Source organism: Piliocolobus tephrosceles, chromosome 2, assembly GCF_002776525.5.
Source record: "Piliocolobus tephrosceles isolate RC106 chromosome 2, ASM277652v3, whole genome shotgun sequence".
Taxonomy (NCBI): Eukaryota; Metazoa; Chordata; class Mammalia; order Primates; family Cercopithecidae; genus Piliocolobus; species Piliocolobus tephrosceles.
The window spans coordinates 77,812,631-77,835,799 of record NC_045435.1 but is presented as its reverse complement, the minus strand read 5'-3'; the positions used below and the strand labels follow the sequence as shown (position 1 = coordinate 77,835,799).

Genomic DNA, 23,169 nt, shown 5'->3' with positions numbered 1-23,169 from the left:
CGGTCTGGTATGCAGTAGGTGATCAATACACATTTGTTGGTAATTGCCAATACAACGTTTGAAGTTTTATTTGGTCTTGGGGAACCAGTGCCCTATGGCATGTAGTTTTCATGTGGCAACTGAGGGAGTGTGTCCCCACCTCAAACACCAGGCTTCAGCCCCCGCTTGAGGGCCACCATGTTGCCTGTGGACAGACTTTCATTTCCTCCCCCACACTGGGAAGGGGATGAGAACCATTCTTTGTCCGAATACAGTTTCATGGATGAACAGGGATGTGTGAAAACCTGGAAGTGGCAAACAGCTTGTTGGGGTCAGAAAATACAGAGAAGGAGGTTTGACAGGGTGCACATTGCAAGGTGACATATCAGGAATCTATGCATCAATCTGGAGACTGTACTTTGCAATGGTGGCCACCAGACCCGTGTTTGGCATTTCTATGATGATCCATCATAGGCTGCTGTTAGGAGGAGCAAGTAAGACCACATATGTAAAGGTGCTGTGTAATCTGGAAAAAGTGTTAATTATTATAAGGTATTTTGGATGTAGCCAGGCGAAGTGTCAGAGCACAGACATGTTAATTTTTCTTCTCAAATTCATATTCTCAGAACCATTTCTAACATGAGAATTCTTATTAACTTCCCCTTTTTTTCCTCAACTTTTTTGTAAGGCTGTTTGCTTTCAGGTTACATCTTTCCTAATTTTTTAGTCCTTAAAAAGTGATCATAATATCACTTTAGATATACTTATACATAATAAGTATTTAGAGTTACTTTAAAATGGGCATTTGACAAAATACATAGTTGGCTGTATCAGCTCCCCTTTCTGTTTTTAGTGTGGATATTTTCTTGTCTGTGGGATCAAGCTCTCTGGGTGCCAATGCATTAGAACACCTGGATTCAGACTGGAGCTTTGAGATCTTCTCTCTTTTGCTGACTATTCCTATTGTCAAGTGTCACCCATCCTTTGACTGAGTAATTCTCAGCTACGCTCTTTCCTTCCTGTGACCTCAGCTCTCTTCCTGTTCTGCTTATGCCACACTTTAATAACTACTTTGGCTCCCTGGCTATTTACTTGTTCTTAGTCCCTCTGCTCCCCACAAATCTTCCAGAGCTGCTTGCTTTTCATCAGCCACACCATCCTTAAAAAACTCACCGTATGTTGCCAAAGTGATAAGGTAGGAAATAGAATAAGTTGGATAACTTTAGGAAAGGAGATGGCAGCCTTAATATTTGCATAGATAAAGCCATATACCCAGAATTCTCACATGGATGAACAGAAACACATTTGGAGCTGAGAGAGTTCAACAATGTGGCCAGATACAAAATAGGTACACAAAATCAAGAGCTCCTGCGTAATGGCAATGACCACTGAGAAAGTGCATAATGATAAAAATAGTCATACATTCCACAAATGTTCGAGTTCCTGTCATTTTCCTGGCACTACGGTGACACTGGACACACAGAAGAGAACTAAGCAAGTGAGGTCCCGGCACTCACAGAACCCACACTTTGCTAGGGAGGCCAGCAGTCAGCACATACGCAAGCCAATGAAAACGAAAGACCACAAATGGCTCCAGGCTCCCATACAGACTAAGGAGGGACCCGCTGTCAGCCAGGTATGGCGAAGGCCTCTCTGAGGAGGCAACGTTAAGATCTGACAGTTGAGAACGAGGAAGGAGGCCATTTGGGGCCTGGGGAACAGCATGTGTGACTCATGTACCTTAAACAAGCTGGGTCTGTTCAGGGAACAAAAAGACATAGTGTGCTGGGAGTGGTGTGAGCTGACTGACTGGGAGAGCGTCTGGAGTGAGGGTGGACGGGTGGGTTCAAGTCAGGGAAAGGCGCGCCTGATTCAGTTTTAAAAAGGTCATTCTCGCTGCTGTGTGGGGAAACTGTCAGAGGCCTTGGGATGTTTTATGACTTTGGTTTCCTTCACTTCCAGTGGGTGGTCTCTGTCTCTTTCTCCCATTAAATTCCAGAGGAAAAAATCTGTGATTGGCCTGGCTGAGACCTTTGCCCCATACATAAGTTGCCGTCTAGCCAGTGGATTGGCTGCCCCAGGGCCCGTCGGACTCAGTCGCACAGGGTTGCTTTGGAAGAGGGGCCCTGTTTGGTTTGACCTTCTGTTGTTGCTGTCTTGAAATTCCAAATGCCTTTTGAACAAGTGGCCCTCCTTTTTTATTTTGCACTGGGCCCTGTCAATTACGAAGCCAGTCCTGCACCCCAGGTTCAATCTGTGGTCAGCCCTGGCTCAATGATTTGCTCCAGGCCTTTTTTTTTTTTTTTAAATGAATTAAATCAGCAGTGAGCTGTGGATGAAGGTGTTTCCCTGAGGCCAGGCTGGTGTGGTGGGTGAGGCAGGAACCCTGAAGGATGTGGCTGGTGCCTTCGCTCAGGGCTGCAGGGGAAAAACCAGTGCCTTTGCCGCTCAGGGAGCTGAACCCCAGCAAACAACCCCTGTGAAATCCTTGTATACATCTATGAGGGGTGGGATGAGGAAGGCTTCTGGGGACCCCCAGGACTTAGAAAGTTGAGCCAGCTTCCTACCTTTTAATTTATTTAACCGAGGTCTCTGGGCAGAAGAACCTCACACAGGTCCTGTTATGAAAGAGACTACTCAACGAAGCACAGGTGCCAGGCCAAGAAAATCCAGGCTGTCTTGGGTGGTCAGCTGGGCCTCCTGAGGCAGAGGACTGGGGTTGTTCCCAAGGCTGCTGAGTGTCCCGAGAGATCCAAGACTCTGGGATCCATCTGGGGAGTGGCCATGGAGGGGCTAAGAGGGGAAGTGGGCATTAGACAGGTCCTCTCTGGAAAGAAAAGGGTGAACACCCAGGAGAGGAGCTAGCAGGGAGAGGGAGGAGCAGGCCAATCATGAAGGAGAAGGGTAAGTGGCTTGTCTGTATTCTTTATGGCTGTCAAAGAAATACAGGAGGAAGCAGAAGGATAAGGAGGCTGAAGTCATTCAGACCTGGATTTGAATGTCAGCTCTGTCTGTGCCTTCCTACCCTCTGGAGCTGGAGCCTGGAAACTAGAGCCTTTGGACCAAATCCCACAGCCCTGGGACACACCATGCCCACTTATTGTGTATGGCTGTTTCCCACGGAACAGCAGAGTTGAGATGAGACAGATGCTTTTGATCTGGTGTTTCCTCATCTGCAAAATGAGCATTATGTTAGAATCCTTCTCTATGAAGTTGTGGTATCATAAACGAGGTGATACTTGCAAGGTGCTTGGCAAATGCCTAGTATAGAGTCGAGCACTTGGCACTGGCTACCAGGGCTGCCACATACAACAGGCCGGTTGTGTACCTCACAGCAGCAAGTCCTCAACTCCTGTAGATTAAACTGTGAATGGTGCCCCTGGAATGGCAGTGTGACCACCCTGTTAGCTGCTATTAACAATTACTATTAATAAATCCCATTCCTAGTCCTAGATGGAGCCTTCTCATCCTCAGAAACTGCACTGGTTAAATCAGTGGATCTTGACCTTGGCTGCATATTGGCGTCACCATAGGAAGTTTCAAAAATTCCAGTGCCCACCACAGGGATTCTGATTTAATTGGCTTTGGGGGTGGCTTGGCCTTGGGGATTTTTAAAAGCTTGCTAGGTGGTTCCTAGAGTCAGCCAACTTTGCAAACCATGGAGTTAACCCAAAACACAAACTTATTTGCTTCGGCCCTGAAGGATCTCAGCTGACTGTATTTGGCCTGGTTATTGTGAGCAAATCTGATTAAGGTCACAGTTCTTAGCAGCTGTGTGACCTTGGGATGTTCTCTAACCTCTGGGATGCTCCTCTGTAGAATTGTGATGCTGTGAAGATTGGATGAGCTAAAGAGCTGGGCATGAGGTGGGGGCCACCAGTAGGCGACAGCTACTAAGTGTCTTGCATGACTATAGGACAGGCAAATAATTCTCAATATGCAGACTGTGGGACGGATGTTGTTTTTCATGGGGTGGGGATAATAAGAGATCTGAGGAAAGATTGGGAGCCCCTTGCTTGATTCCTCCCTGGTTTTGTTGGTGACTCAAGAGGTCCCAGAGCTCCTCGCCAGAGGCTCCACAGGATGTTGGCCCCACACCAGGCAAGGCTCAGTGGAGATCTCTGCTGCTCCCAGGGAGAGGGCACAGGGCCACTGGGGCATGCATGGCTAATGCAGGGTGGCAGATTTGAAACCAAACACTGGTGCCCCCAGCCACAGGAGAGAGTAAGGAGAGACAGAAGGAGAGCTGCACTGATGGAGTCTCAGGGCCCAGTTCATCTTGACAATAGCCATACCCCATTCTGTCTAAGACCTCAGCGTCCCTTCCACTTGCCTCTCCACCGTTCTGGTAGTCCTATTTCTGTCTTTGATGGCATCAGTTGTAACAAATGACACATGAGCCAGTAAAGCAATGGTTAAAGCAGATGTTTTAGTGGAGACAGACTGGGTTTGATTCATGGTGGTAACCCTTCCCAGCTGTGTTACCTTGGGTAAGTAGCTTAACCTCTCTTAGCCTCTACACAGCAAGGATAACAGCCTATTCACAGAGCCGTTTGGAGGATGAAGTGATACAATGACACAATGTGCTTAGCCCAGCGCCTGGCAGAGTGATGCTCACCAAAGACAAACCACGGTACTTCTGTCCTTAAGAAATCCTGTGGTCACCTCTCGAATTTGATCTGGATCTCTAAATCACCCTCAGAGGCAGCCAGTGGTACCCCGTTTTATAGATGAGAAAACTAAGGTTCAGAGAGGCCAAGCTACTTGTCTCAAGATACACAGAGAGTAAGCACCAAAGCCAGGACCTTGGACGCCAAATTCAGTGCTCTTTCTATTTCTCCACTGTCTTCAAGGTGCAAAATGTCTTTTAGTTGACAAAGCAGGGTTATGTCCCCTTTCTCTCTCTAGATAGTCAAGAAACCCCAATGAAGAGGCTGTGTGAGCCCATTTTATAGATGAGAACATGGAGGCCTGCTAACTTGAGGACTAATAGCCTATGTGAAATACAGACTCTCACTGGGGAGACCCAGCCTGGCCCCAGCAGCTTTGGGCTTAAGCTAGAATCCACAGGCCTGTCTGGCCTCAGGCTGGTCTCTGTTTAAGAGAGGACCAGCTGTTGGCCTTCCCTCCTCTGTCCCCACTTCCTTATTACTGTTCACGCTGCTGAGTTCAGAACACATTCAGGACCCTCTTGGTTCAGCATTTAATGGGATGGCAGGCAGAAGAGAAGAGAGGCTTTCAAAATAACGACTGGCAAACAAAAAAGAGGCATTCAGTAAAAGTGACAAGCATGGTCACTGGATTTCCTGACCCTTCTGGCTTTTTTCCTCTCCATGGGGAAAGTGCCTAATTGTATTTCACTGGCCAGCAGCCAAAGAACAGTGTATCTGGGAGCCACCTCCAGATATCTCAGCAGCCTCTGGTCGATGCTCGGAAGCCCCCAGCAGAGCCGCTTGTCCATTTGGATGCAATGACTCAAGGCTGACTTCCTGAACATTTTGCCTTGGGTCCGTTGTAATTTCCTACCTTGGGAGAATGTTGGGTAGGCATTTAGGATTTTGAATCAATTAAATAGCAGAGTCCAGGGCTAGACATGGAGGGTCCTTAACAAGGTTAGTGGACAGCATTGTGCAGTTGATCTGGAACAAGCATCAGCAGACCTGGAATCCCTGCTGGCTCATTAGTGGCATGATGCCAGCCACTTTACCTGACAGATGCCTCTGCAGAGAAAATTCCAGCAGGTACTTACCACCAACAGAGCTAAGAGGGCCACTTAGGATCTAAGTCACCCAGAGATGCAGGTGTGGGGGCTGCCTTGAAGCTCGAAGCGACTTGAGTTTGGTAGCAGTTTCGAAAAGTGACACACCCAATCTTACAGCTCTTGATTTCTGGCCTAATCTCAGACTTGCCTTGTATTGCAAAGTCCTAAAGCCAAATTCACCAGAAAGGCAGGCCCTTCACACGTTAACCTGCATGCACTATGTGCCATGCACTGTGCTAAGCACCTAGCAGCCGTATCTCATGAAATATGAAATTCCGACGACAGACTGAGAAGGTGGGTACTGTCATTACCCTCTTTTTACAGTCAAGGAAACTGAAGTTCAGGGAAGTCATCTGATTTCCCCAAATCACACAGCCGGTGAAAGAAAGAGCTCAAATCTGAGCCAAGCTCTGACGCTGAAACCTGTGTTCTGTCGGTTGTGCCGAGAATTAAACCCCCATACTGTGTGATAGTTGCCTTAGGTGAGGCTATATCATGCATTAATTCAGATTCACCTGAGGATGCAGCAGAAAAAGATCAACAAGAATGCAGGGCTATGCCTAGGGGCTCACTTCTTTGTCTCCTATCCTTTTCCGAAACCCAGGGTGCTGGGAGGCATCTCCCGTATCATTTTACAGATGCTGGGACATAGCCCAGGTACCTAAACTTAAAGCACTCAGGTCCACTGACAGCTCACTTCAGTGCACAGGGTCTGCCCTCCTTCCCTTCCACCTCCTCCCGAACAGCACCGCGCTCGACAGCAGGGGAAACAGAACAGAGATGGTCTTACTTCTCAGGTTGAGTCCTTGGGAAGGGAAGTCAGGAGCTGTTGCTGGGTTCCTCACTCCACTGGGAAGTCCCAGACTAGCAAGGAGGGCTGCCTCTAGAGGGCGGTTCTTAAACCCCTGGGAACGGGAGGCTGCTGAAATGTGCCAACAAGTGAGACAGCTTTGCATTCCTGTTTATTCTGGTATCAATAAAAAGGAACTGTTACTATAGTAACAGATATTTCACTTGGTGCACGGCCACTTCCACGATGCGGAACACCATGTCCAAGCCACACGCTTGAGAGGCACAAATAAATACCCATTTTGTCAGATTGATGAGGAATAAGAAACACGCCAAGCTTTGTTCTGAGCAAGGCAGCTCACGTAAAGGAATTTCCCTTGTTTTTTATGGGAGGGTCAGGCAAGAGTGGATTCCAGCACTTCCCCATGGGAGGGGAAGCCAAGCTTCCTGAGGCAGTGGTGTGGATTCTTCAGGAGAAAATGGCTCTGGGGGGAAAGGGGTGGGGTGTAAAGGGAGGGGAAACTGCTCAGCATTGGGTCAGTTCTTGATTATCCACGAATGGGTCAGAAACTCTGTACACAGCGTTTTCCTGATACCCCGAACATCGTCGGCACTTCACAGAGGAGCCAACGGGAGGGTGTAGGAGAGGGGAAGCACCGTGTCTGGGTCTCAGCAGGCTCATGTGTTGGCCCTGGCTCCAGCACCAGACCCTTCAGCAGCCACTCAGCGTCTCTGCGTCTTGGTTTCTGTGTTTGTCAAATGTGGAGCACACCAAGGTGGCTGGGAGATGACATGGATGAGATGACATTAGTGAAGCACACAGTCAAAGCTCAGCGTATGGGACTTTTCTCCAAGAGAGACCTGGACTCTATGTGAACTGAGGCCAGAGTCCAGCATGGTGCATTTTGCCTGGCAGAATATGTGTTCCATAAGTAGTGGCTCAAAGAATGAACGTGTGAATGTAAAATATAAAAGTAGTCCAGGAACGGTGGCTTGCACCTGTAATTCCAGCACTTTGGGAGGCTGAGGCAGGCAGATCACTTGAGGTCAGAAGTTTGAGACCAGCCTAGCCAACATGGTAAAACCCTGTCTCTGCTAAAAATACAAAAATTAGCCAGGCGTGGTGGCACACACCTGTAATCCCAGCTACCCGGGAGGCTGAGGCAGGAGAATCGCTTGAACTTGGGAGGCAGAGTTTGCAGTGAGCCAAGATTGGGCCACTGCCCTCCAACCTGGGTGATGGAGCAACACTGTCTCAGAAAAACCCAAAAAACAAACAAACAAACAAAAGAAACCAAGAAAAGTAAAAAATGTATGTAGATCCTTAAGGCCAGCCTTGGGTGCTTATGGATAATGGAGGCATTCTTCTAATTTCAGAATCAACTTTCATTCGAAAAACTAGAAGTGTTTTCTATTGTATAGTGTCATCCTAGTCCCCTTTTGAGGAAGTTGGGGTCTACCAGTTAGACCGGGCCTCCACCCCAGCTTTACTTTTTCATGGAGTCTTGGTTGGCTGGAGGGCGATGAGGCCTAGGACATGCATCACAGGCGAATGGAGGCATTAACAATGCAACCTTGTGTCTTCTTAGGCCTATATTATTTGTGCATTTAACAAACATTTATTTAGTTCCTACTGTGTTCCTGGCACTGTTCTAAGTGCTGGGGGTACCATGTGAATGACACAGGTAATATCCCTGCCATCAGGGAACCTACCTTCAAGGGGGAGACCCAGTAAAGAAGGAGACCCTCAGGATGACGTCAGGCAGTGAGGAATGCCATGATGAACACAAGGCTGGGTGAGGTGAAAGGGGGTGGTGTTTTAGGGTAGCTGAATCACAAGGAGTCAGTTGTGTGAAGTCTGTATACATGGGAGAGTCTTTGTCGGGTGGGAAGAGCCAGTGGAAAGGCCCAGGCTGGGTGGATCCTGGTGTGATGTAAAGGCAGGCTGGGCGCCATCTTGGGAGCGAGGGAGGTGAGAGACGGGTGGAGTGGGAGGGACAGGGCAGGCATGTCCAGGGAGTCTTGGCCATGCTGACCATTCTCGAACCACTTAAACTTAGAGGGTCCCAAATTCTTGGATATAAACAATTTTCTGGAAACAATGTGTGGTCCTTTTTGTTTCTTCTTCCCCAGTTCTGCATTTCTTGAGGCACTTTGACTGGTAGCCCCCTCAGCCTCCCACCCTGCTCTGCCTTAACTTCCCCAAACTCTCATGGTAGAAGAGGACAGCTAGATTCTTGTTCAAACTACTCTTTGCTGACCCTGGTTCCTTGCACACATTGTCCTGCTCTGCAAAGAAGTATTTTGAGTATTTCCTAGGGTCTTTGGTGGCTCAAATGAACCAATCCCAGTGCCTTCTAACAGCTGGAGAGTAAGAAGGATCCTGGAGCGGGGGAACTTCTGACAGCTCCTGCTCATCCCTGGAGAAGACAGAAGCCTGTTACCCGTCATACTCCAGAGGAACACGCACCTGACAGCCAAGGAGAACTGGGCAGTAGTCCTTGGATGTTGGGCATCATTTTCCCTGGGCAGTTGGGAGTCACTGTGCTTCTCCCACAAAAACTCTTTTCACAGTCCAACTTGTACACAAACCCATCAGAACGCTAGCCCCAGGGCAGGGGCCTACTATCTTCCTGTCCCAGTACTGAGGGGCTCGATAACTATTGTTAACCTGAAGACACTGAAAACCTTGACAGTGCTGAGCTTGTTACAGCACCATCTTGCTGTGTGTCCATGTGCAGGTGCAACTGTACGTGAGATCAGCGGCTAACAACCACCCTTTCCCAGGCCACACTCCGTAAGTAAGAGACTATGCTACACCCCGAGATGAGATGCAGCCAATAAACCTGTCTATGTATTGACCTGAAAAAGATGTCTTCCACATATTCAATGAAAAATCATATATAGTAGGATCTCTTTGCTTTTCAAGATAAAAAATAGTTGGTATATACATAAAGAACCAGTGTGGAGGCAAATACACTAATCTGTTAGCAGAGGTCAACTCTAGATCAATGTATCTCAAATATTATTACTAGATGTCATTTGAAATGAGTGCTAAAAATGCTCTTGCCTAGATTCTCAGAACCTCTGAGGGAGGAACCTAGGAATCTGGATTTTTTTTTTTTGTTTGAGACACAGTGTTACTCTGTTACCCAGGATGAGTGCAATGGTGCCATAATGGCTCACTGCAGCCTTGACCTCCTGGGATCAAGCGAGCCTCCCACCTCAGTCTCCCAAGTAGCTGAGACTACAGACACATGCCACCACACCCAGCTAATTTTTTATTTTTCATAGAAATGAGATCTCACTGTGTTGCCCAGGCTGGTCTTGAACTCTTGGCCTCAAGTGTTCCTCCTGCTTCAGCCTCCCAAAGTGCTAGAATCACAGGCATGAAGCCACCATGAAATCTGGATTTTTTTTTTTTTTTTTGAGGCGGAGTCTTGCTCTGTCGCCCGGACTGGAGTGCAGTGGCCGGATCTCAGCTCACTGCAAGCTCCGCCTCCCAGGTTTACGCCATTCTCCTGCCTCAGCCTCCCGAGTAGCTGAGACTACAGGCGCCCGCCACCTCGCCCAGCTAGTTTTTGTATTTTTAGTAGAGACGGGGTTTCACCGTGTTAGCCAGGATGGTCTCGATCTCCTGACCTCGTGATCCGCCCGTCTCGGCCTCCCAAAGTGCTGGGATTACAGGCTTGAGCCACCGCGCCCGGCCTGAAATCTGGATTTTTAACATACCCCTCTGGGGGTTCATTTATATTCAAGAGTTTGAGGAGCATTGTTCTACATTGTAAAATTACAGACCCTTCTCCTTTGTCACTACATTTCTGTAATGTTTGTGGCGTTTAAAAAAAAAAGGCCCAAGCATATATTACTTTTGTTATCAGAAAAAGACGCTAAGCATTAAAAATTCAAGAAAGAGCAACCTTTCCCAAACAACTGTAGTTAGTTAGGAATCACATCTGGCTCAGTTATGTCCATCTGAATATAGGAAAACAGAGGCCCTACGAACAAACAAGCCTTTGAGGCGTTTACTCCAGGTAATTGGGTAATTCAAGCCCCAGCCGCTGTCTCCTGCATCCTTCTGTGTGGTTTTCCCTGGAGGTCTTCCTATTCTTCCAAAAGGAAGGACTCAGGGAAGCCAGGGGCCTGGGGATCTGCATACTTGCTCAGCCCCCTGGTGTGCTGGGGCATGGAAGGGGAAGCCCAGGGGCTGGGCACACCCCTCCCTGTCCTCCCTCCCATCCCTTTTTAACTCTGATTTCTTGGGAACCAGAGGAACCCAAAGGAAGGGCGACAGGGAAGACCAGAGGAGGCAGTCCTGACAGCGAGGTGGAGAATTTTCCTGCATCTATAATGGGCTGGGCTGCAGTGTGCAGAAAATAACCTCCCCAAACAGCTTTTCTTTCATTTTGGCCCCTTTCTCCAAGCCCATGGGCACCTAGAAGAGCTTATCTGGGCCCACAAACATCAAACAAGAAGTTTCCATGGCAACTTAAAACTTCCTCCTCAGCCTTGTATTCAGTCTAAATCTCCAAGGCCCCTTTTCAAGGCCTCAGTGGGGTTTCTGAGCAGCCACCCACAAAACAGCCCGAGGATTAAACTGTGCCCCCCGCCTTTCAAACATGCTCTGCTGAAAGGACTCGGGGTGGGGGGAGAAGAAGCTGTACTGGCAGAAAGAACCTGTCATGGGATCCGTGGAGAGATTATAAAAGGAACGAGAGTCGCTTTTACAACAAGTTTGAACCGGGAAGAATTTACCCAGTCGAGGGATTTCAAGCGTGAAAGCAGGAAAGTGTGAGGGGGTGGGGATGAACTTAGAGTCTTGTTTCTGAAAGCTGGCTCTCCACCCAGCTGCAATTAGACATGGTTAATTTGGTCTCTTAGCTGCAGAAGGACCCTGGGGTACCTCCATCCCCAGTACATTTTAATTCCCTTGTAATCAGACAAGAAGCATAGTGAGTGAATCTATGGATGGTGAGAGGATGTGAGAGGGAGCATGTGTGCGTATGTGTCTGTTTCTGTGTGTGTGTGTGTGTGTGCGCGCGCGCAGGAGAACCTGGGCAGACCACAGCTGTCAAACCAAGCAAACTTCATGATTCCTGGCAGCATAGTTGCTAGATGTACCAAATAAAAATGCCACACATCCAAGTTAAATTTGAATTTCTAATGAGCAACAAATAACTTTTTAGTATATTCCATGAAATAGCTGGAACATGCTTACTAAAATATGATTTGTTGTTTCTCTAAGATTCAGATGGAACTGAGTGCCCTATATTTTATCTGGCAGCCCTACCTGGCAGAGGCAGGGGTGGAGGCTGCGTCTGCCCCTTTGGCTGCAGAGGAGAAGTATAGTTGCTGATGCGCACAGGCACCCGGGGAGGTGCCTTTTGGTCCATAGTGCAGAGAGATGATTTCTTTCCTTTCAGGAACATGACCTGAGCTCCAGGTAGGATGCAGGTAACGCCCCTCACGTGGACTTGAACTACTGGACTGTATTGCCTTCCAGGCATGGCCAAACAGGAATTATTCCACAGAGGTGACCCTTCTAACCCTGTGATTAAGAGCATGGACTCTGGTGCCAACCCAGACCCCAGTGCATTGCTGGACAACTAGGTGACCTTCAACTCTCTGTTTCCTCCTCCCTAAAATGGGGCAGATATGTTTTTGAGGAACCAAGGAGTTATGTTCTGAAGAGCCCTTCACATTGTGGCTGCCACAGAGTCAGAGTCAGGGTTCTGTAAGTGGTAACTATTATTTTCATAACTCACTTAAGAGCATTCAAGTTTTTTTTTTTTTTTTTTTTGTTTTTTTGAGACAGAGTCTTGCTCTGTTGCCAGGCTGGAGGGCAGTGGTGCAATCTCGGCTCACTGCAACCTCTGCCTCCCAGGTTCAAGTGATTCTCCCATCTCAGCCTCCTGAGTAACTGGCATTACAGGCACCTGCCATCACGCCTAGCTAATTTTTGTATTTTTGGTAGAGACGAAGTTTCACTATGTTGGCCAGGCTGGTCTCGAACACCTGACCTCAAGTGATCTACCTGCCTTGGCCTCCCAAAGTGTTGGGATTACTGGCATGAGCCACTGTGCCCAGCTGAGCATTCAAGATTTTCATCCAACTGAAAAAAGTGGAATTAAAGACTAGAATCAGAACAATCTCTACAGTGTAAAACACACACACACTATGCATAGCAAGGATTGGAAGGAGACATTTCCAAATGTTACCTGTGGCCGCCTGTGGTTAGTGGGATTATGTGTTAGGCCTCCTCCTCTTTAGTCTCAATTTCTTGAAGTATCTATGGTGAGCATGTCTTACTCTAATATTAAGACATTATTTTAGCCGGGCATGGTGGCTTATGCCTGTAATCCCAGCACTTTGGGAGGCCAAGGTGGGCAGATCACCTCAGGTCAGGAGTTCGAGACCAGCCTGACCAATATGGTGAAACTCTGTCTCTACAAAAATACAAAATTAGCTGGGCATGGTAGCAGGCGCCTGTAATCCCAGTTACTCAGGAGGTTGAGGCAGGAGAGTTGCTTGAACCCAGGAGGCAGAGGTTGCAGTGAGCCGAGATCATGCCATTGGGCTTCAGCCTGGGCAACAAGAGCAAAACTCTGTCTCAGAAAAAAAAAGAAAATAAAAGAAATTATTTTGAAATACCTTGGGATAAACATTTTTTTTCTTTTTCTTTTTCTTTTTTTTTTTTTTTTGAGACAGGGTTTTGCTCTGTTGCCCAGGCTAGAGTGCAGTGGAGCAAACACAGCTCATGGCAGCCTCAACTCTCTGGGCTCAAGTGATCCTCCCACCTTAGCCTCCTGAGTAGCTAGGACCACAGGCATGCACCACCATGCTGGGCTAATTTTTAAAAATGTTTATAGAGATGAGCTCTCATGATTTTGCCCAGGCTGGTCTCGAACTCCCAGCCTCAAGGCATGAGTCACCCAGTGTTATATTATCTGCTGTATGACTTGAGGCTACCGTTAATGAAAACAGCCTCTATTTTGGGTCTGAATCTGTAATGTCCTCCTTGGAGGCTTCTCAAGGAAAGGAAGCCCACCCCTTCACCACATGGCCAAATTGGCTCCTTACTCCCATTCTCACTTCCTGCTGCTCCCTGTGTGGAGCAGCCAGAGAGTGGGCCCAGAGGCACACGGCCCTGGTTTGAATCTCAGCTTCACTCCCGATGAGTTGTATGACCTTAGACAAGTCATGTTACCATCTGAGCCTTGGTTTCCTCATGTTTCCAATAGCAGTTACCATTACTCTGCTCCCTGAGAGGAGGGGCAGATCTGTTTTATTTATAAATACATCCCTTCACCTTGGAAACAGAGGCCAGTAAATATTAGCTGGATGAATAAACGAATGAAGGGAGTTGATGAGATAGCAGATGTACAGCAGAGATGGGGTGACCGTGAGTGACTAACAATTATGAGCCATTATTGTGACTATGATCAGAAGGTGTGCAGACTTTGGCATGGATGGACCACAATTTGAATGTGTTTTCTACCTCTTTGTGGGGTAGAAAATGTTCCTTAGCGGACCACGGGCAAGGCGCTTAAGCTCTCTGAACCTCAGTCTCCTTATCTCTTAAATGGAGATAACAACTGGCAGTGTCCTTGTGAGGCAGGAGAATAGGGTCTGGAGGCAGGGAACATAAGGCCGCTTCACGGTCACTTCTCAGAACAGAAAGAAATCAAGTGGAAACACTTCGGCTATGACAGGAAATATCCTCTCCATTTACATAGGGAGTGCACTCAGTAAATGACTATATAACTTCACTTCGTCCTCTTCGTCTACATAGGACGTACACCAAGTAACCGATGGAAACCTCTAGAGGGTATTTAAACCCCAGACAATTCTGTAACGGGGCTCTTGAGGCCCCATGCTCGGCCCCCCTCCCGCCCTGTGGAGTGTACTTTCATTTTCAATACATCTTTGCTTTTGTTTATTCTTTCCTTGCTTTGTTTGTGCGTTTTGTCCAATTCTTTGTTCAAGAACCTGGACACTGTCAACGGGTAACACTTGTAGAGTGGTGGAGGGAAGGAGCCAGGGCAGCCTGCGCAGCGGATACTAAGTGCTCGCCAGTGCAGCCTCCGTCCCTTTTCCCAGCCACCGCTCCCTTCCTGCTCCTTACCCAGCAGGCGTGCAGCCCCTGGAACCACTCCTACGTGTCTGCTATTCTGCGTGGGTTGATAGCTAAGAGGTGACGGGGAACACAAGGCCTTCAGATTAGGGAGACCCCCTCCGCAGCTTTGTGAAACAATCGAGAACTGGGGACACTTAGGGTGGCGTGCTTTTTGGGGAAATCGCCGGAATGAGCAGGGATTTGAAATCAGATTCGTCTGATGATAAAGCTTCTCCCTCTCTGCCTGCCCCGCCTCAGCCGGATTTGAGACCCTCCTTTAGGAAGGCGCCGCCAATCCTGAAGTTGGGCCAGTTTTTGCTTTGGGACTTGGAGAACTGTGGCTCCAGTAACTGGGTGGCGGGATCTCCCCGAGGCGGGGCCTAAGCGAGAGGGGCGAGCAGTTCCAGACCTGGACGCGCGGGGCGCGGGGACAGGCACCGCCGCTGCAGACGCGGCAGCTGGTTTGCCTCGCGCTTTTGGCTCCACAGGGGTCGGCGGGCAGGCCCACGGGTAGCGCCAGCTCCTTGCCCAAGGCAGAGGGTAGCTGGCCCGTGAGTCCAAGTCCCTTGACGCTTTGTAATCACGGAGCCGCACCGTGCAGGATCCCAGCACGAGATAGCGTTTCACTTCCTCCAAACGTCTCTCTCCAAGGATACTCCGGAAGGAAATACCCTAAATGCTTACTGGGGCTTTGCTTTCTCTTGTTTCCCCCTACATCCCTGTATTCTCCGAATTATTTGGACACTGGTCATACATTACGTTAACTTCATTTTTCTAAATAAAAAGGCCTCCTTTTCCTGAGTAGAAAAGCAACACGTGCTTGCTGCAAACAAGCAAACAAAAAGATGGAAGAGAAAAAGCATCTGTCATGCAATCCCCAGCCTTAAGAAATAAAACCACCCTGTGTTTCCTTCCAAATCGTTGCATGCACACATATAGAAAGGCAGTTGCTCTCGTAGCTCTGCTTTCCCTTCTCCTCCCCTCCTATGTCATGCCTCACTGGACAGCAGACCTCCTTCAACCTTGCTGCCAGGCTCCTGCTTCTTTATGCCCCTTTGCCTGCTACTCGGTCGTGCCCATTTTCCTCTCTCCTGGCCCAAACCTGCCGCGCCTACAGCCGCCTTCGCGCACTTGTGTGAGTCTCTCTTTAAGGGATCAGCCAGGAGGTGGAATCGCACAGGACTTCTGTAGTCAAGAAACTGTGTGCGCGTATTCTCACACATAGGAAGAAAACAATGTATGTCATAGATCCCCAAAAGGATGAATGCAGGAAGAGGGAAGGAACAAAGGAAGGAAAGAAAGGCGGAAAGGAGGAAGGAAGAAAAAAAAAGAAAAGTAATTAAAAAGAATGACGGGAGGATCGTTTGAGCCCAGGAGTTAGAGACCAGCCTGGACAGCACTAGAGAGACCGCGTCTCTACAAAAAATTTAAAAAATTAGCTGGGTGTGATGGTGCGCACCTGTGGTCTCAGCTACTCAGGAGGCTGAGGCGGGAGGATCGCTTGAGCCCAGGAGTTGGAAGCTGCAGTGAGCTACGATTGCACCACTGCACTCCAGCCTGGTAGAGAGAATGAGACCCTGTCACGGACAAACAAGCAAGCAAAAAGAATGACGTAAGGTTAGGAAAGAAGCAGAGCAACGAAGCAGAGGCGCCCAGCGGCGGGCTGACCAGGGATTGAGCGCCGTGCACCGCCGAACCCTCCTCGCGCTCTTCCCGCGGCGAGGGTGGCGTTGCTCCCACTTACCCGACCTGAGCAGCACAGCCCGGTAGAGTCCGGTGGCGTCGGAGGGCCCCCGGGCCCACTCGCCCAGCCTCTGCGCCATGCCCGCGCGTCTCCTACTGCAGAGCCAGCACTGCGGGTACCGGGAGCGCACAGCAAGAGCGTAGTCCGGAGCCCAAGCGCCTCCGCGACGGTGACGCGGCTTCAAGGCCCAAACCCCGCCGAGGGTCAGGTTACGGCGGCGGCCGGAGGGGCGGGCGAGGAGATGCCGCCGGGGGAAGGAGGGGGGCAGAGGCCAGGGCAGGTGTCCGCGCCCAGGTAGCAGGCAGGGCGCAGGTGAACGTCTGCAGTGAGGACTCCTAGCCCCGAGGTTCCAGGGCCGAGGCGAGAACACAGTGTTCTGACGTCCAGCCTCGGTCTCCCGCCTACTCTTCTCCTTTCTTTGGCCGCCGGCCTCGTTGATGTTACCAGCATGGGGTTCGGAAGCGCCATACCTGGGATTAGGTCCCATCACCACCATTTAGTAGCTGTGTGACCCCACGATTTAGTTACCTAACCTCGCAGAAACTCAGTTTCCTCATCTGTAAAATGGGAATAACCAGAGTACTTTCCTCACACGGTTGTGAGGTTAATCAACTGTGTGTGTGTGTGTGTGTGTTTGTGTGTGTGTGTATGTGTGTGTGTGTAGCCCAGAACAGAGGCTGGTGCAGAACAAACACTATACAGTATATACTGGTACTTTAAAACATGTCCCAAATACCGTGGGGTGGGTGGCACTGAGAGGCAGGGTCTTCCCTGGGTGCGAAGGCTGAGGGCGGAGGTCTATGGAACTCCACCAGACTGCTTTCTCTGGCTTTATGGAGTGTCTGTAACAATCAGAGATGAGTGGGCCAACCAGGTCTAAAGGTGGGAGGTGCCAAGCTCACCAGGGGGCTTCAAGAGATACAAGAAGCTGGCAATTTTGAGGATCTATTCTGTGTCTGGTGCTAAGTTTCTTCTAAAACAAAAACTCATGTTAATTGTGTGCTTCATGTTCTGTTTCATTTAATCTTCATAATCCTATGAAGCAGGGTCTATTCACATTGCAAATGAGAGAAAACGGAGACTCAGAGGGGTCATGCAACTTCTCTGAAGTCACACAGTGTGGGGCTGGGATGCGTGAATGCGGGTGGTCTGACTACAGACCTTGGCCACCTGCTCCTTTTCCTTTCTGTTAGCTCATTCACTTGTCACAACAGCTCTGAAGGGTGGGATTCCCTCCAGTTTACAGGTGAGGTCTTTGAGACTCAGGGAGGTGAGGTGGCTTGCCCGTGTGTGCACAACCAAGACCCAATCCAGTTCTCTGCCCACAAAACTTGTGCCCCTGAAATCTAGTGACTCCTGGAGCTGTCCAGAGTACTGGATGGCCTCTGTTCAAGATTGTGTCTGAAAGGGTCAGGGAATCTTGAGCTGGCTGTTGGGGTCTCGGCTGCCTGTTACCAGTCTTGGTACCTTCAAGGCCAACTGTTGGCCAAGCTCTCTTTGGTTGGCCCATGGCCACTGCCCAGACCCAGCTTCTACTCTGACTCAGGGGTCCTGTATCTCTCTGCTCCCCAGACACCATCCAGTGTCCCGAAGGTCCATCTGCCACACCTCAGACACCAGTCAGGGGCCCAAGGTGACACTTGATCTTTGGGGGCCTCACTGGTTGGTCAGATTGATTGTGTCTGTCATCAACAACCCGCCTTCAGGAGTGCCAGGCATGATTCCAGATATTTGGCATTCACTACCTTATATCCTTTCTTCAGAGGATGAAATTATATCCAATTTACAGTTCACCTGATTTAATCCACTCGATAGCTCTTTGATCAAGCTATGGTTCTTTCTTTCTTTCTTCTTTCTTTCTTTTTTTAGATGGCTCACCACGACCTCCACCTCCTGGGTCAAGCTATTCTCCTGCCTCAGCCTCCTGAGTAGCTGGGATTACAGGTGCGTGCCACCACACCCAGCTAATTTTGTATTTTTAGTAGAGATGGGGTTTCCTCATGTTGGCCAGGCTGGTCTCGAACTCCTGACCTCAGGTGATCCACCTGCCCTGGCCTCCCAAAGTGCTGGGATTACAGGCATGAGTCACTATGCCTGGCCTCAAGCAATGGTTATGCCCCTTTTACAGTTGAGGAAATAAGGCTCAAGTGACGTGCTCAAGATCACATAATGAGTTGGTAGTGGAGCCAGAATTTGAACCCAGATGGTGCTAGACCTTTTGCTGCAAGGGGGAAACCAAACCAGCTGTGGAGCAAAGTGGGACGTGGGACTCAGGGAAATTGCGGCTATGGGATGTGCTTTTGTGGAGCATGTTGAAGGGATGGACTCTGGCCACACCTAGGAATTCTAGGTGGGTCTGACTTACCTGAGCCATTTCGTCTCTGCTTCTCATTTTCACTATGAAATCTGGCCTGAGGAGAGTATGTTTTCTGTAAACAGAAAGAAAGTAGGTGGAGGTGAGGACCCTTGGTTCTTTGCCAGAGGGAGGGGTGATGGGATATTCACAATGTATCTGAGTCTTTTGACCACTGAAGGCACTGGTCAGGGTCAAAGTCCTCTCCAGAGAAAGAAATTATCATCGTCTTTGGAATGGATGTATGTGTGTGTATGTGTGTGTGCCCATGTGTGTATTTAGGAGACACATGCTCTTTTTTTAAAAAATAAACTTTATTATTTTTAAAAATAGTTTTAGATTTAGGGAAAAGTTAAGAAGATAGTACAGTTATCTTATACCCCACACCCAGTTTCCCTGTTATTAACACCTTATATGTATGCAGCGGTACATGTGAGTTGTATGGTACATTTGTTACAATTAATAGACCATATTGATGCATTATTACTAACTAAAGTTTATACTTTATTCAGATTTCCCGAGTTTTTACCTAATGTCTCTTTTCTGTTCCAGAATCCCTCCAGAATACTACATGGCATTCAGTCATCATGTCCCCTCTGGCTGCTTTGGCTGTGACAATTTCTCAGACTTTCCTTGTTTTGGATGACTTGCACAATTTCTAAGAGCCCTGAGGCCCATGTTCTTTTAGGTCAAACTCATGCCCATGCCATTCCTTCAGCCTGGACTGCCTTCTTCCTACCTTCCTGGCAAAGTCCTCATTCTTCAGGGGTCAAGTCAGAAGGCTCCAGGACTTGGTCCTTAGGGCCAGTTCTCGGACATCTTCTCTTGTCTCTCTACACTCTCAGGGCTTTAAAGAGAACTCTAAGCCAACGTTCCCCTAATGTATTATATATTTTCAATCTAGACTATGCTTCTGAGCTTTGACCTTGTCCAATCAGCTACTTGACATCTTCACTTGAAAGTCTAATAAGCACCTGAAACTCACCATGGCCCAAACAGAACTCTTGACACCCAAGCCTCCAACCTGTGCCTCCCCTATTTCCCCCATCTCAGCACATGACTCTACTCTGACCCTGTTGCTCAGACCAGGAGCCTGGGAGTCTTCCTTGCCCTGTCTGCCTGCAACCTCACAGTCGTCTGATCTCCCAGACCTGGTAAGTCCACCTTCTAGTGAATTTCTGGAGTCCATCCACTTCTCCCAGACCTCCATGCCACCACCCTAGCCTGGGTACCACTGAATACCAACAGTAAATTGTTTTCTGTATTAGTCAGTTTTCACACTGCTATAAAGATGCTGCCCGAGACTGGGTAATTTATAAACAAAGAGGTTTAACTGGCTCACAGTTCCAAATGGCTGGAGAGGCTCCAGGAAACTTACAATTATGGTGAAAAGTGAAGGGGAAGTAAGGAACATTTTAAGTGGCAGCAGGAGAGACAGAGAGAGAGCATGTGCAAGGAAGTGCCACACTTTAAAGCCATCAGCTCTTGTGAGAACTCACTCACTGTCACGAGAACAGCATGGAGGAATCTGCCCCCGTGACCTAAACACCTCCCACTAGGTCCCTCCCTCGACATGTGGGGATTACAATTTGAGATGAGATTTGGGTGGGGACACAGAGCCAAACCATATCACTCTCCTTCAAGTCGTTCTCCACAAAGACTCAAGTGTGAGCTATTAAAGCATAACTCAGATCCTGATTCTGTCTTCCTTGGAACCCTTCTGCATCATGTCTTCCCTTTGCACTGAGGACTCAAAGCCACATGCCTTCCCCAGGCCTACAAGGCCTCTGCAGCCTGGCCTCTTCCTGCCAGCCTCTCAAATTCCATCTGTTTGTTCTTTCCACTGTGCAAGGGCCTGGATGCCTCAGTAAATACAACAAAGGTCCCTGTCCTTGCAGCGTTCACATTCACATTCTAGCGTGGGAGAGAGACAATAATCATGATGAGTAAGCAAGGTAGACAATGTGGAAGGAGACCAGAGAGACTTGGGAAAAAAGGAAGTGTAGAGGAGGGAAAGAGGGTGGCTGGTGGCAAGTGGGGACCACCTGTGGTCATAAGTAGATGCTCAGATGGATCTCAGTGGGAAGATGAAACATGGACGCAGACTTCAAAGAAGCTGGGAATTAGCCAAGTGGACATCCTGGGGCAGAGTCAGCAGTTACTGCAAAGGTTCTGAGCTGGGCTGTGCCTGGCATATTCAGGGGCAGCAAGGAGGTCAGGGTGGCTGAAGTGGAGGGAACACAGGGGCAGTCACATGAGAGAAGATCAGTGGGGAGACAGGGGCCAACTTCCCCCACGCCTCATACTCCAACCACTGAGAACTCTCTGGGTTCCCTGAAAGTCATGGCTTCTCTCACCTGCCAGCTTCTGCAGGAACTATTCCCTTCACCTGGGAAGCTCCCCCATTCTGCCTGGCTCACTCCTTCTCATCCTTTAGGTCTTGGCAGAAATGCTACTTCCTCAGGGAGGTCCCCCTCAACCATGTGCTTCCGTAGCACCCAGACTTCTCCTATGTTAATACTTCCCACTGAATTATGACTCTTTCAGCCCTGCTTCCTTCACCACACTGGACTTGCCTTGAAAAGGGATTGGGTCCTATTCATAGCTGTCTCCCCAGGGCCCAGCCTGGAGCTGTGCTTGGAGGGGACACTCAATAAAGATTTATTGAGGGAATGAATGAATCAGTGAATGAGGGAATGCAGCCACATAAAGGCCTCTGCACTGTATGAGAAAGTGGGTAATTTCCCAGAGAGTGAGTCAGGGCCAGAACCAGGGGAGGCCTCAGCTGTGGCCTGCTCAGGGATGATCAGGGCGAACAGAATTGCCTGGGGTCGTGTTGTTTCCCCTGGGGGTTCCAATTTTGAACTCCACCACCAAGGAGGGGATGGAAGAGGGAGAGGGAAAGTGTTTGTGGTTTGAAGTATCTTTTGTGCTTTTTTTTTTTTTTTTTTTTTTGAGACAGAGTCTCGCTCATTGCCCAGGCTGGAATGCAGTGGCGCGATCACAACTCACTGCAAGCTCCACCTCCCGGGTTCACGCCATTCTCCTGCCTCAGCCTCCCGAGTAGCTGGGACTACAGGCGCCCACCACCACATCTGGCTAATTTTTTGTATTTTTAGTAGAGACGGGGTTTCACCATGTTAGCCAGGATGGTCTCGATCTCCTGACCTCGTGATCCGCCCTCCTTGGCCTCTCAAAGTGCTGGGATTACAGGTGTGAGCCACTGCGCCTGGCCTCTTTTGTGTTTTTAAATGAAAGGATTAAGGAAACAAGTAACCTCATCTGTGGAAGAAAATTTCAGGACATAGAAAAAGGACCCAGTCTAGAGAGTCCAGAGGGGATCTGAGCTGCTGCTCATCTGTCTCCACACAGACCTGGGAAGGTGGACTGGGTCCCAGGGCAACATTAGCATCACAAAACCAGAATTTCAGAAGGAGCAGCTTCCAGAACTGGAGTTCAAAGAAATGTTGCTTGCCTCAGGGATTTGCCCCTGCCCAGAACTGGCAAATTGACTTTACTCACATGTCCTGAGTCAGGAAACTAAAATACCTCTTGGTCTGGGTAGACACTTTCACTGGATTGGTAGAGGCCTTTCCCACAGGGTCTGAGAAGGCCACCTCTGTCATTTCTTCCCTTCTGTCAGACATAATTCCTTGGTTTGGCCTTCCCACCTCTATGCAGTCTGATAACGGACCGGCCTTTATTAGTCAAATCACCCAAGCAGTTTCTCAGACTCTTGGTATTCAGTGGAATCTTCGTACCCCTTACCGTCCTCAATCTTCAGGAAGGGTAGAACGGACTAATGGTCTTTTAAGGACACACCTCACCAATCTCAGCCTCCAACTTAAAAAGGACTGGACAGTACTTTTACCTCTTGCCCTTCTCAGAATTAGAGCCTGTCCTCAAGACGCTACCCAGGGTACAGTCCATTTGAACATTTATATGGACGCACTTTCTTGCTTGGCCCCAACCTCGTCCCAGATACCAGCCCTCTAGGCGACTATCTTCCAGGCCTCCAGCAGGCTAGACAGGAAATTTGCCAAGATGCTAATCTTCTATTGCCTACTCCAGATTCCCAGCCATATGAAGACACCCAAGCTGGATGATCAGTTCTTGTTAAGAATCTGACCCCTCAAACTCTACAACCTGGATGGACGGGACCCTACTTAGTCATCTATAGTATCCCAACTGCCGTCCGCCTGCTGGACCCTCCCCATTGGGTTCACCATTCCAGAATAAAGCTGTGTCCATCGGACAGCCAGCCTGAACTCTCCTCTTCCTCTTGGAAGTCACAAGTACTCTTCCCTACTTCCCTTAAACTCACTCGCATTTCTGAAGAGCAGTAATAACCTTTATGAGCCTAATATATCCCTTCATTCTATTAGGTCTAATCATTCTATTTTTTTTTTTTTTTTTTTTTTTTTTGA

General features: G+C 48.8%; 1 protein-coding gene across 4 annotated transcripts in view; it reads right to left on the bottom strand.

Annotated features, from left to right (window-relative positions):
* FAM107A (family with sequence similarity 107 member A) overlaps nucleotides 1-23,169 on the bottom strand; it is a 64,838-nt gene that overhangs the window by 6,386 nt on the left and 35,283 nt on the right. For 2 of the 4 annotated variants that reach the window (XM_023200669.3, XM_023200652.3), the window contains exon 1: nucleotides 6,531-6,985. Coding sequence is in view for 3 of the 4 variants with exons in the window: in XM_023200652.3 (XP_023056420.1) it covers nucleotides 6,531-6,696 (166 nt within the window). In the remaining variant the exon portion in view is untranslated. Of the gene's footprint in view, nucleotides 1-6,530; nucleotides 6,986-16,389; nucleotides 16,595-18,754; nucleotides 18,819-23,169 lie in introns of those variants that run through there. The other 2 variants (XM_023200658.3, XM_023200664.3) reach the window with 2 other exon arrangements.